The following is a 12010-nucleotide window of genomic DNA, read 5'->3' as shown; positions in this document are numbered from 1 at the left end:
CCAGCTGTAACCCTCCAGTGGGTCTCAACCCAGTACACACCAAATACATATACCATAAATAAACATGACAGATAAACTTCTCCTGTCCAGAGGATATTGATTGATTGATAAACATGTGTGTAAATTTGGTCAGTGCTGTGTATTTTTTTTATTTTTTGTGTGTATATTGCTGTTGTTGTTGTTGTTATTGTTGGAAACAAGGAATGGAGCACACTTAGATTAGGAACTGTCTCAACAGAACTGAGTTCAGATTACAGATTATAAAGGGGGGGTGGAGGGGGCGGGAGGGGGGGGGGAAGGGGGTGGAGGGGGCGGGGGGTGGGGGTGGGGGGGGTGGAGGGGGACAGGCATCTGTTAGCAGCATGCCTGGTGAACCTTTCCTCCACAGTCTGTGATAACAGCTGAAACAGTGTCCAATCAACCATCAACGGACATCTGTAGCCTGGAGCAAAGGACCAGGCACAATGGCTACACAGGGAGCAGAACTGATGAAAAGCTAGATAAACTGTTCTTCATTTAGAGTCTCTAGCGTGGAGGAAGACAGTGACAATCCATGGACACTGTCACTGGACCACTCATCATTTTTTACATTTTACATTTACATTTATGGCATTTAGCAGACGCCTTTATCCAAAGCGACTTACAACAAATACATTTAATAATAATAATAATGCATTTTATTTGGAGGCGCCTTTCAGGTCACCCAAGGTCACCTTACAGAAAAGAAGTAAAAGCAAAAGCACGACATCAATCATTTAAAAACAAAACAAACAACACATCAAGATAAAAACAAGTGAAGTGCAGTTACTTGTTTAAGTAAGTGAATCATCTATCCAACAGTCATCATAAGATAAAGTCATCAGTGCTCATCATACCCACCTCCTGTCATAAACTTCTCTGAAATGTTACTACTCAGATTAATAAAGTAATACAGTCAAAAGGCTGTATGAATGAGCCAACATGGATCAAAACATGGTGTGTGTGTGTGTGTGTGTGTGTGTGTGTGTGTGTGTGTGTGTGTGTGTGGTACTGAAGTATCAACTGTGAACATAACGTCATTCAGCACAAAAACACCGGCTAACCCCGTGCGGTGTGGGGAAAATGAGAATATACACGTCAAAACCCATATTAGGAGAACCGGGACAAGAAAACGACCAAATTTGGCTGTTCCGTCCGTGACGTTGTTTCCTTATGTGGAAAAGCAGGGTGGGGGCGTGGTACGTGCCTGCTCAGAGCCACGCCCCTCCCGTCCTGGCCGGCTGGGGGCAATAAGAGACAAGTGAAACAGACGACTTAAAGCCATTTTTATATGAAGCGACCGTTGAAGTGATCAGATATAATACTGTCTGTTTTAAACCCAATTAGGCTTGACATATTTTACTTTGAATAGTCAACAACTTTGAAAAGTGTATTTTCAGTTGTTCCTGTAGTTTTACTCGGTGAAATCACAATTTAAAGAAAACAAATTGAACTCTTCAAATTGAACTATTTTTTTTTTCTCTCTGTTGGAATTGAAATTGAAATCATGAGTTTAAGCTGCGAGCCTCTGGAGATAGCCGGTAGTGAGTTGGTCCACATCCTCAGAACTCCCCAGGACCAGTTCACCTCAGGCGGCTGCGTGGTGCTGGACTGTCGGCCTTTCCTCGCCTTTTCCCGGGCACACATCACCGAGTCCCGAAACGTCAATTGGAACTCAATGCTCCGCCGGAGATCTAAGAGCTCCGTGGTCTGCTTGGAGTGGCTGGTCCCGGATAAGGCGCTCCTGGGGCGGCTGCGGCGGGGGGACTTCTCTCCCATGGTGGTGCTTGATGAGAGCAGCTGCGCTCTTTCTGATCTGAAGGGAGAGAGCCTGGCGAGAATGCTGCTCACCGCCCTGCAGGCAGAGGTCCAGGACAGCTCGGTCCAGACCTGCTTTCTACAAGGTGAGATGCGAGATCTTTTATTTCTGAATTGAACAATTTAATTGATTGTTTTTCAAACAAATTGTGAAACGACAAAAGTATGATCGTTTAGGCCTACTTGCTTAGGCTGCTAGTGTAAATAGCTGTCCAAATGTGAACTTTATTTTGTGTATCTATGAAACAAGAGGTACGTTTTTACGTGTTTAAACAAGTATTTGGACTTGTGCACCTGTACAACAGTCACATTCCTAAATATCATCAAAAATAGGCTATACTTTTTCGTTCGCTATGATCTTACTAAACAGGCAAATCATATTTGTTCTAGGCGAAATGTTGTAATTAATAGGATGACATATTTATTAATTCCAGGTGGGTTTGAGGGGTTCTCCGAGGCGTACCCAGAACTGTGTTTCATCTCCCCGAGCCTGACTGGAAACAACCTGGTTCTGGAGCCGGAACCCGTCGTCACAGGGCGGAACACACCGCCGTACGATCAGGTGAGGCCTGGAACAGTAACTCTAGACCTACAGCACACATTTGGTTTTTTGGGAGGGGTTGCAGTCTGTGGGTTGAATTCAGATGTTTTTTTTCTTTAAACAAATGAACTGAAATTAGAACACACACACCAATTAGAACCAGAAACACTCAATTAAGCCACTTGTCAATTTGCCACATGAAGTGTATATTGTATGGGTTGAATCCAAAATTCAAAACATCTCATAAGGCTACTTTGTCATTGCCCTTTTCATTTGGATAACTAAAGATATTGTTTGTGATGATGATTAGTAGTTCTAGATGACCACAAACCTCAATTGGTCAGTGTTTTTTATTAATCAGCTTTGACTGATTATGTTTGATTGACAGGAGGGTCCAGTGGAGCTCCTCCCCTTCCTGTTCCTGGGCAGTGCGGTCCACTCGTCTCGCCGTGAGACGTTGGCGGCCGCGGGCATCACAGCCGTGCTCAACGTCTCATCTTCCTGCCCCAACCTGTATGAGGACGACCTGCACTACCTCAGACTCACCGTGGAAGACAGTCTGGCCGCAGACATCGGAGCCCGCTTCCCCGAGGCCATCGCTTTCATTGGTGAGTTCACCACTATCCTGTATCTCATCGCTATGCATTGTTTAATATTGGATTTAGTCTCCATTGAATGAGTGACAGCAAATCTCTCTGTGTACCTCCACCGTGATGCTCATCTTACATTTTGATGAAGTGCAGAGTCAAAGAAAGGAGGCCTATTCACTATCATAATATACAGTAATAATATCTGCCATTTAGCTGACACTTTTATCCAAAGCGACTTACATTGCAGTTATCATACATTTCAGTATATATGGTCCCAGCGGGAATCAAACCTACAACCTAAGCATTGTCAGCTCCATGCTCTACCCACTGAGCCACAGAGGAGCTGTCAGGACCCATGAACGTGGCTCACCACTAACCCTCCCTCCCTCTCCCTCTCCCTCAGAATCAGTTAAGGCAGGAGGTGGGCGTGTGCTGGTCCACTGCCAGGCGGGTATCTCCCGCTCTGCCACCATCTGTCTGGCGTATCTCATGCACGCCCAGCGCGTCCGACTGGACGAAGCCTTCGACTTCGTCAAGCAGCGTCGCCATGTCATCTCCCCGAACCTGGCCTTCATGGGCCAGCTGCTCCAGTTCGAGACCGACGTGCTCTGTCACTGACGGACTCTCTCATATTTGCCCAGAGGGAGGAGGACGAGGTACATGACTGTTTTACCACTAGCAGGGCAATACTAGAGGATTGTACAGGATGCCTACAGTTTGTACGACTAAAGCAAGTTTACGCTAAAAGGTCCAAGGAGGGATGTGCTTCCCATGGAGGCTGTGTGTGCTGTGCTTCCCATGGAGGCTGTGTGTGCTGTGCTTCCCATGGAGGCTGTGTGTGCTGTGCTGTTATCAAGCCTCAGAAATGCGGTGCACCAGCTGTTGAATCTCTGAATCCCCACCTGGGAACTGAAATCTTTGTTTCCTTCATTCGCAGTAGTAGGAAGCAGTGTTTTTAAAAAGACAGCTGCTTCAGGCCAAGCTTGAAGTCATGTGATTCATGACTCATTCTGAGATGGAACACAGAACTAGTTCATCTCCAGGATGTTGTAGTGAATGTGCCTGATGTCTGTCTGACTGATATTTGCCGTTTAAGGATGTTCTGCAAGGGCTGATGTTTATTTACTGTATACGGGAAGACAATTCACTAATCACCATTGGTAACTGGAGTTTAAATCACTGTGAAGCTTGTAAAGCTATGTAAATATTTTCTGTCTCTGTAACTCACTGTGTATTCCTATATTACCAACAATATTGTGTTAATCTCAAGTAACACCCTGTTCCCCATAAAGTACGGTGGTGGAATAGGGTATAATTCTGTCTTTTTCACAAAATCTACTCTTTTAATATTTTTTAAATGTAAATATTTATTTTTTTACTTGTTTTTTTAAAGTATTTTAGAATTGATTTGACAGTGTTTCTTACTGTTACTGCACTTTATTTGCCAATGGGAAAGGTCTGGATGATTAATCCTGCTGTTGTTTCACACAGATTAAATGGTTTATTACATCAGAAACACACCTGATGTCTCCGTGTATTATATAATACCACCATCCCCTCTAAGAATAATGCCAAAACCCCAAATCCCAACGTTGACCATTAGGGGGAGACCTTAGATCAGCATACAAGTGCAACTTTATTCTACTTTAATCAGGGGTTTAGTATCAGAGATCAGTGACCGATGCCCAATCTCTAATCCACCTCTGGCCTCTATCCCTTCTGCTCTTGTGGTGATGGGAGAGGGTTGGATTAAGGGCTGTTCAGATTCTGTCTCCGCCATCTCCTTAAAATATGCACTTGTTCACTTCCACTCATTCATTTAAAAGGGATAGATTGGTGTTTTCTGGGATTTGAGGGAGTTTCGCTGTATATTTCACACCAGTCCACTGTTGACCAAGTGTATATTTCAAGAAAAGGGGAAGAGAATTGTCTACTTCTACCAGATCCTCTGATCTCCACCAGTGTGTATGGATATGGGTGGAGGTTTGTACAGTAAGGTTTATAAAGTAACAGCACACTCTACTGACAGTTTCAGAAAACACAAAATAATTAAGAATATGCAGATAATTCAGATAATTTCCAGTAGATGGCAATATAAACCCACAGCTGGCCATCCAATCACTAAGGCCCAGAGATTTTCTGATTTGGTTATGTGGTCAGGAAAAACTTGTTGCCCTGACAATTAAAATAACAGTGTTTCTCTCTGCTATTCAGATCTACTGGCATGGTCTTCTGCCCCCTCACCCCTCCTCCCCTCTACACTCCCCCTCTCATCCTCTTCCTCTCCCTCTGACTTCCCACCCTCCTGACAACCCCCTCCTCTCTATTACCCCTCCTCTCTATTACCCCTCCACCTCTATTACCCCTCCTCTCTATTACCCCCTCCTCTCCTCTCTATTACCCCCTCCTCTCTATTACCCCTCCTCTCCTCTCTATTACCCCTCCACCTCCACTCTCAGTCCATCTGTCTCTCACAATGTTGATAGTCAGCTACTCCTGTAGTGTGCCTCCATTTCCTGATAGAATGATCTCTGTACCTGAGACCTGATGAGCCACTGTACACACACACACACACACACAGCGAGGGACTCTGTGTTTACATATGATTGTATTAGTGTCAGTTAGTACTGTCTGCTCTGGAACTATGAATAAATAAATAGTTTCAACTAATATTTACTGTCGGAAATGATTAGACACACATTAACACTCAAGCGTCTGTAATTAAAGGGATAGTTCACTGTTTTACACCCTATAGTCAGATGGTTCCTTATCTTGAATGTAATCTATGGGTCAAAATAGCCGCTACTTACTTCAGCTAACTTTAGCCACCGCTAACAAAGAAACTATCACAGTGATTGGGGAACAAAACCAAAAAAAATCAAACATTACAAAATAATTTCCAACTTTTTGTTAGCTGTGATTCACACTTTTCTCTTCACCCCTGAAAGAGAGAGAGAGAGATGTCAAACAGGGGATTTACATAATGCTTACACACTGGGTCCAGGTGAGATACTGGCAGGTCATTCACAGCTGATGCACTGTTACACACAAACATGAGCACAACATAAACTCTCTCACACACACACACACACACACACACACACACACACACATGGTAAATGGTAAAACATTGAAAATGGATTCGGGGGAGAGAGGGGTGTAGTACTGATGTCAAAGTTATACCATTTAAGCACACAATGTTCAATTCACACACACCCACTCAAATGAGCCTGTTGTAGAAGAACACCATGCGCACATATACACACACGCAAACATGCACGCACGTACGCACACACATAGACACAAACACACACACATTGTGATGTGATTAGAATAAAACTAGATTCCCGCTGGGACCATATATACTGAAAAATGTATGCACTCACTCCAATGTAAGTCGCCTTGGATAAAAGTGTCAGCTAAATGGCATATATTATATTATATTATATTATATTATATTATATCCACCAGTGGTTCAAATTAGGTCGCCAAGTCCACAAGGAGGCAGATTTTCACACTAACCCTTAACTCCTGCCTTGTGACTCGCCCTCAAGCCTTCATTCTCTGAGCCACGACAGAAACAAACACTTCACCACAACCCAGACTTCAGCTGAACTGACCCTGAACAGACACTTCACCACAACCCAGACTTCAGCTGAACTGACCCCAAACAGACGCAGCCTCAGTTCTGTAGTCTGGAACATGGATGCCAAAAGGGCATTCAATAGAATAGAATTTGGACATCATGGATATGGATATAGAACAAGTAAATGAGCTCCAGCCTTGGCTTCCACGAGTCCTAGTCTAGTTCTAAAAAAACCCACCTGATTCAACAAATCATTCACACCTTGATTAGAATCAGACGTTTTAGTGCTGATTAATCCAAAAGTGTGCAGTGATTGCGTGTGTGTGTGTGTGTGTGTGTGTGTGTGTGTGTGTGTGTGCGTGAGTGAGTGTGTTACAATAGGCTGGTTTCACTGGGTGTGTGGGATTTGAACATTGTGTGCCTGAATGGTATAACCTTGGCATCGGTACCATACCCCTCTCTCCCCTCATACCCCTCTCTCCTCTCCTCTCTCCTCTATCCTCTCCTCTCTCCTCTCTCCTCTCTCCTCTCTCCTCTCATACCCCTCTCTCCTCTCCTCTCTCCTCTATCCTCTCCTCTCTCCTCTCTCCTCTCTCCTCTCCTCTCTCCTCTCCTCTCTCCTCTCCTCTCTCCTCTCTCCTCTCCTCTCTCCTCTCCTCTCTCCTCTCCTCTCTCCCCCTCATACCCCTCTCTCCCCTCATACCCCTCTCTCCTCTCCTCTCTCCTCTATCCTCTCTCCTCTCCTCTCTCCTCTCTCCTCTCTCCTCTCTCCTCTCATACCCCTCTCTCCTCTCTCCTCTCTCCTCTCCTCTCCTCTCTCCTCTCCTCTCTCCTCTCTCCTCTCATACCCCTCTCTCCTCTCTCCTCTCCTCTCTCCTCTCCTCTCTCCTCTCATACCCCTCTCTCCTCTCCTCTCTCCCCTCATACCCCATAGTAGAATAGAATAGAATCCATTTTCAGTGCTTTACCAATTCTAGTTCACTCACGACCACTGCGACACTTGATTGGAGTGCACTCTCCCGCTAAAAGCTTTAGATTGTTTATATTTAGAATGCGCTGGAGCGAGAAACAGGACGCAGAATGGTGGTTCACTGCTGGTTGGGTCACAATCAGAGAATGGTGGTTCACTGCTGGTTGGGTCACAATCAGAGAATGGTGGTTCACTGCTGAGGCTGTTTGTTGGAAGTGGAATCCTATGGTTGGGGTTTTCTCATTGGACTGACACTGCGTGGGGAAGCACAACAGGAAACAAACAAGACCCACTACCCACTGTAGATCATTCAGAAGAACTGTGTGTGTGTGTGTGTGTGTGTGTGTGTGTGTGTGTGTGTGTGTGTGTGTGTGTGAATGTGAGTGTGTGTATGTATACGTGTGTGTGTGTGTGTGTGTGTGTGTGTGTGTGTGTGTGTGTGTGTGTGTATGTGTGTGTGTGTGTGTGTGTGTGTGTGTGTGTGTGTGTGTGTGTGTAACCACCTACCCACCACTACAGATCATTATTGAGAACACTATCTCTGTTGTCTCTGTTGTCTCTGTATGGCTCTGGGTCTAATGTGTTTTTCTCTCGTTAATTGAACATCAAGCACTTGATTTTAGTGAAAGAGTGAAGTCGTGAGTGGAGAGATGAAAAGGTGTTTTCTATGGGGGGTTGGGGGGGGGGGGGGTGCACAGTAGAATGTGTGTAGGTGTGTGTGTGTGTGTGTGGGGGGGGGTGCACAGTAGAATGTGTGTAGGTGTGTGGGGGGGGGGGGGGGAATCATTGATCCATGCTACAGTACAAAGACAGAGAGAGTTGTTGGACTTCCCACAGCACACATACAGGCTGTGAACACTACAAGGCTGACCTACAGAGCTTGGTTTGGCTCTATAGGGTACATGTGGACAGAGAGGCAATGATGATGATGATGATGACGATGACGATGATGTACGTAGCCTACTGTAAAGTAACAATATAGAACCATTTCCACTGTGGAAGCCATCTCTATAGTTTTAAACTCTACCAGAAGACAAATGACTTAAATGTTGCCCAATGTCCTGTAGAGTTAACTAAAGAAAGCGTGACAATCCACCCTATAGGCTTTTCCATGAAATATATAGCAGGGTACATATTTAGTGCACTGTTGGGTGGAGACAAAGAGAGAGAGAGAGAGAGAGAGAGAGAGAGAGAGAGAGAGAGAGAGAGAGAGAGAGAGAGAGAGAGAGAGAGAGAGAGAGAGAGAGAGAGAGAGAGAGAGAGATGGCCAGCAGGACCCCATGACGCCTGTACTGACATCACTCGGGTTGGAGAAGCGGGGAGGAGGAGAGGAGAGGTGTTCCGTTATTAGTCCAGGGCTCGCGGTCCCACTCATGGAGATGCGCGCGGTGCTAGACCGACCGTTGAGCGCGAGAGGAGCGGCACTGAGGCATTGCACTTTACCGAACAGCTGTGCGAGGAGGGGACGTACCGTACAGGGCGCGCGAGAGACAAGGACCGGTAGACACTGAGAATCCAGAGCCACCAGCATCACAACGCGTCGCCTGGTTAACTGCACTCGGATGTAGGCTCCCCAACGGCACACACGGGCTGCCTGAGACTCATACACTCATGCAAAACCGTGGTATGAGAACTATGATCTATGATGAGGACTATGATTGTGACTTTGACTCTGGCAATCTGCTAAAAAATAAATGAACCACATTGACCAGCAAACTTAAGGGGCAGCGTGGACTTTTATTGGACACGGTTTTGTTTTCCTGAAGTCTGAAACGTTCGGGCAACATTTTTGGCTCCATTGAAGAACTTCGCAGGGACTATATTCGAACTCTTTATTTATATTGGATTGATTTATTGCTAAAATTACGCTGGTGACGTATTGACATCTGTTTTCGCAACGCGTCTTATTCTGTCTTTTTAGGAGTTCAAAGTAGTTTTTATGTCAATGAAGGAAATACTGTATACTGTCAAAGCTAGTCAACCTTATAATTTGATAAACATCCTTTGAAGTTATATACACAGATCGTTTGCACAGTCCAAGCTCTCCCCTTCAATAATATAAGCTGTGCGCATCTCCAATTCAAAGCGGGTGGAAAGGCGCACACTCAGTGACAACCATTCACGGCTAATTGGTTGTAAGTTGCTCCCAATCTCGTTTATGTTGCACTGCATTAAACAGGCTGAAATTAGATTTAATTCTATTTTTGTGACTGTATCCAACCAGAACGTTCCGCTTCTTTAAAACATCCCACAATCCACAACTGGACGATTACACTCCATTCTGTGTGCTGGACAAGTTTTAATTGTTGGAAGTCCGTGATATTGACGCATTGCTCTGGAATAGTTTAGTGTTTGTATTAGAATGGACTTGGAGGACGAAACATGGAGGAGGGGATGGAATGAACTGCGATAACACGAAAATACAATTGTTTTTTTTAGTTTTTAGTTTTTTTTAAATCCATGCGGATAGCCTACTTTAAAAGACTTATACATTATGTTTATTTTCAACTTTTCAGTGAGATGGTGAGAGCGCATGCATAAAATAAACCCTTTGGCCTATTTTGTCATTTTAAACAGTTCCATCCATCGAACCGCGTGTCACCAGCTATGTCTTCAGCTTTGGACAGCGGTTGCTCAGCCGGCCTTAGCGGCGGAAACAGCAGCGTTATAGGAGCCTCTCTCCCCTGCAACCAAAGTGTCCTGAAACTGGCAGCTCCCTACTCCCCCGAGGCCACCGCCGCCTTCGCTACGGCCATCACACTCATGGTCGTCTTCACTATTGTTGGAAACATCCTCGTCATCATCGCTGTCCTGACCAGCCGATCTCTTCGAGGTCCACAGAACTTGTTTTTAGTGTCGCTAGCGGCTGCGGACATTTTAGTGGCCACACTCATCATTCCGTTCTCGTTGGCAAATGAACTTCTAGGGTACTGGTACTTCAAGTCATTGTGGTGTGAAATATATCTGGCACTTGACGTTCTGTTCTGTACCTCGTCCATCGCTCATCTGTGCGCGATTTCACTGGACCGTTACCTGTCAATATCTCGTGTCACCTATGGTCCCCAGCGCACACCCAAGCGCATCAAAGCAGCCATAGTCGTAGTGTGGCTCATGTCAGCCATCATCTCCTTCCCTCCTCTGCTGTCCCTGAATAAGAGTGAGGCAGGAGCAGAGGGGAGTGAGAGAGGGCCTCAGTGCCAACTGAATGACGAGCGCTGGTATATCCTCTACTCCACCATTGGCTCTTTCTTCGCTCCGTGTCTCATCATGATCCTGGTCTACATCAGAATCTACCAGATTGCAAAGCAGAGAACTCGGTGCCCACCAGGCGAGCCCAGGAAGGAGGGAGTGGGCTGTGCCACCCCTAGTCGGACCCCTCGACAGATCCAATCCAACGGGAAGGGAGAGGCAGAAAGCACGCCATCTATCCCACATAAAACCCCCAACGCCAGACCCCCTACCCTGGCCGTCACCCCCGCCACCAACCCGGACAAAACGTCCCCGTCCTCCCCCACTCCCACCCCCAACAACCTCCTCCAGCCCCCCTCCGTTGCGCCTACCCCCACCACAATCTCCCCCCCTACATCCCCCCTTGGCCCCTCACCCACCTCCATCTCCCCCTCTCCTACCTCCACCCTTCCTCCAACCGCCCCCGCCAAGTCCAAAGAAGGGGGCAAGAAGGGGAAGCGCCTGGGGGGGAAGAGAGCTGACAACAACAACGGTGACAGCTCCAGCTCCGAGAGCGACGGGGAGCATGGCCACGGAGGGGGCAGGGGCAGCGCCAGCATGGCCGGTTCGCCTGTGGGAGGCGGCATCCACTCCCCAGCCACTATCCAGCGCTACCGTGAAATGATTGCCACCTCTAAGGGAGCGAGGCTGGTGGCAGGCAGGAGGTCTAAACCAGAGAGCACCCCTGGAGCAGCCAGGCGTAAAGCCATGGTCAACAGGGAGAAGCGATTCACCTTTGTGTTGGCGGTGGTGATCGGGGTGTTTGTGGTCTGCTGGTTCCCCTTCTTCTTCTCCTACTCCCTGCAGGCGATATGCCCTGAAACCTGCTCCCTCCCCGAGCCGCTGTTTAAGTTCTTCTTCTGGATCGGCTACTGCAACTCCTGCCTCAATCCTGTCATATACACCATCTTCAACAAAGACTTCAGAAAGGCCTTCAAGAAGATACTGTGTAAGAACACCAAGGGTACATTCTTCTAGACTGGATCCTCCGTAGGGACACCTGGGGCACCCTTTTATGAGGAAAGGCCGTGAAACCGATCTTTTGTGAAGACAGTTCCTTCTTTTAGCCCTCTGACACCTTAGAGGCGTACAGAATCCCATCTTTTGTTGAGTTTTCTGACTGATCCCATTGATCTCAAAGGGGCTGCTGATTTTAAACCTGGCTGAACTGTAGAACTCTGGATTAGGACACTGAGAATAACTGTTGCAGAACCAATTCCTCTAAGGGATTAAAAAGATGTAAGACAAACACATAGAGT

At 46.5% G+C, this 12010-nt stretch overlaps 2 protein-coding genes across 3 annotated transcripts; both read left to right on the top strand.

Moving 5' to 3' along the window:
• The first annotated feature begins 1322 nt into the window (after positions 1–1322).
• dusp2 (dual specificity phosphatase 2) lies at positions 1323–4474 on the top strand. Of its 2 annotated transcripts, XR_014554287.1 has the most exons (5): positions 1323–1922; positions 2271–2398; positions 2766–2985; positions 3371–3744; positions 3799–4474. XR_014554287.1 is itself a non-coding variant. In XM_083672706.1 (4 exons), exons 1-4 carry the CDS (start codon positions 1526–1528, stop codon positions 3583–3585), a joined length of 960 nt encoding a protein of 319 aa, XP_083528832.1. In that variant the 5' UTR covers positions 1323–1525; the 3' UTR covers positions 3586–4474. The 2 variants fall into 2 exon arrangements, 1 of the variants encoding a protein (XP_083528832.1); XM_083672706.1 differs by having other exon boundaries at positions 3371–4474.
• A 5656-nt stretch (positions 4475–10130) lies between these two features.
• On the top strand, positions 10131–11729 carry adra2b (adrenoceptor alpha 2B; the record flags this gene model as incomplete). The annotated part of the gene is made up of 1 exon (XM_083674207.1): positions 10131–11729. The coding sequence occupies one exon, from the start codon at positions 10131–10133 to the stop codon at positions 11727–11729; it is 1599 nt and encodes a 532-aa protein (XP_083530333.1).
• Positions 11730–12010: the final 281 nt, after the last annotated feature.

This window comes from Argentina silus, assembly GCF_951799395.1.
Source record: "Argentina silus genome assembly, chromosome: 7".
In the NCBI taxonomy this organism is placed as follows: domain Eukaryota; kingdom Metazoa; phylum Chordata; class Actinopteri; order Argentiniformes; family Argentinidae; genus Argentina; species Argentina silus.
This window is presented reverse-complemented; position numbering and strand designations above follow the sequence as displayed.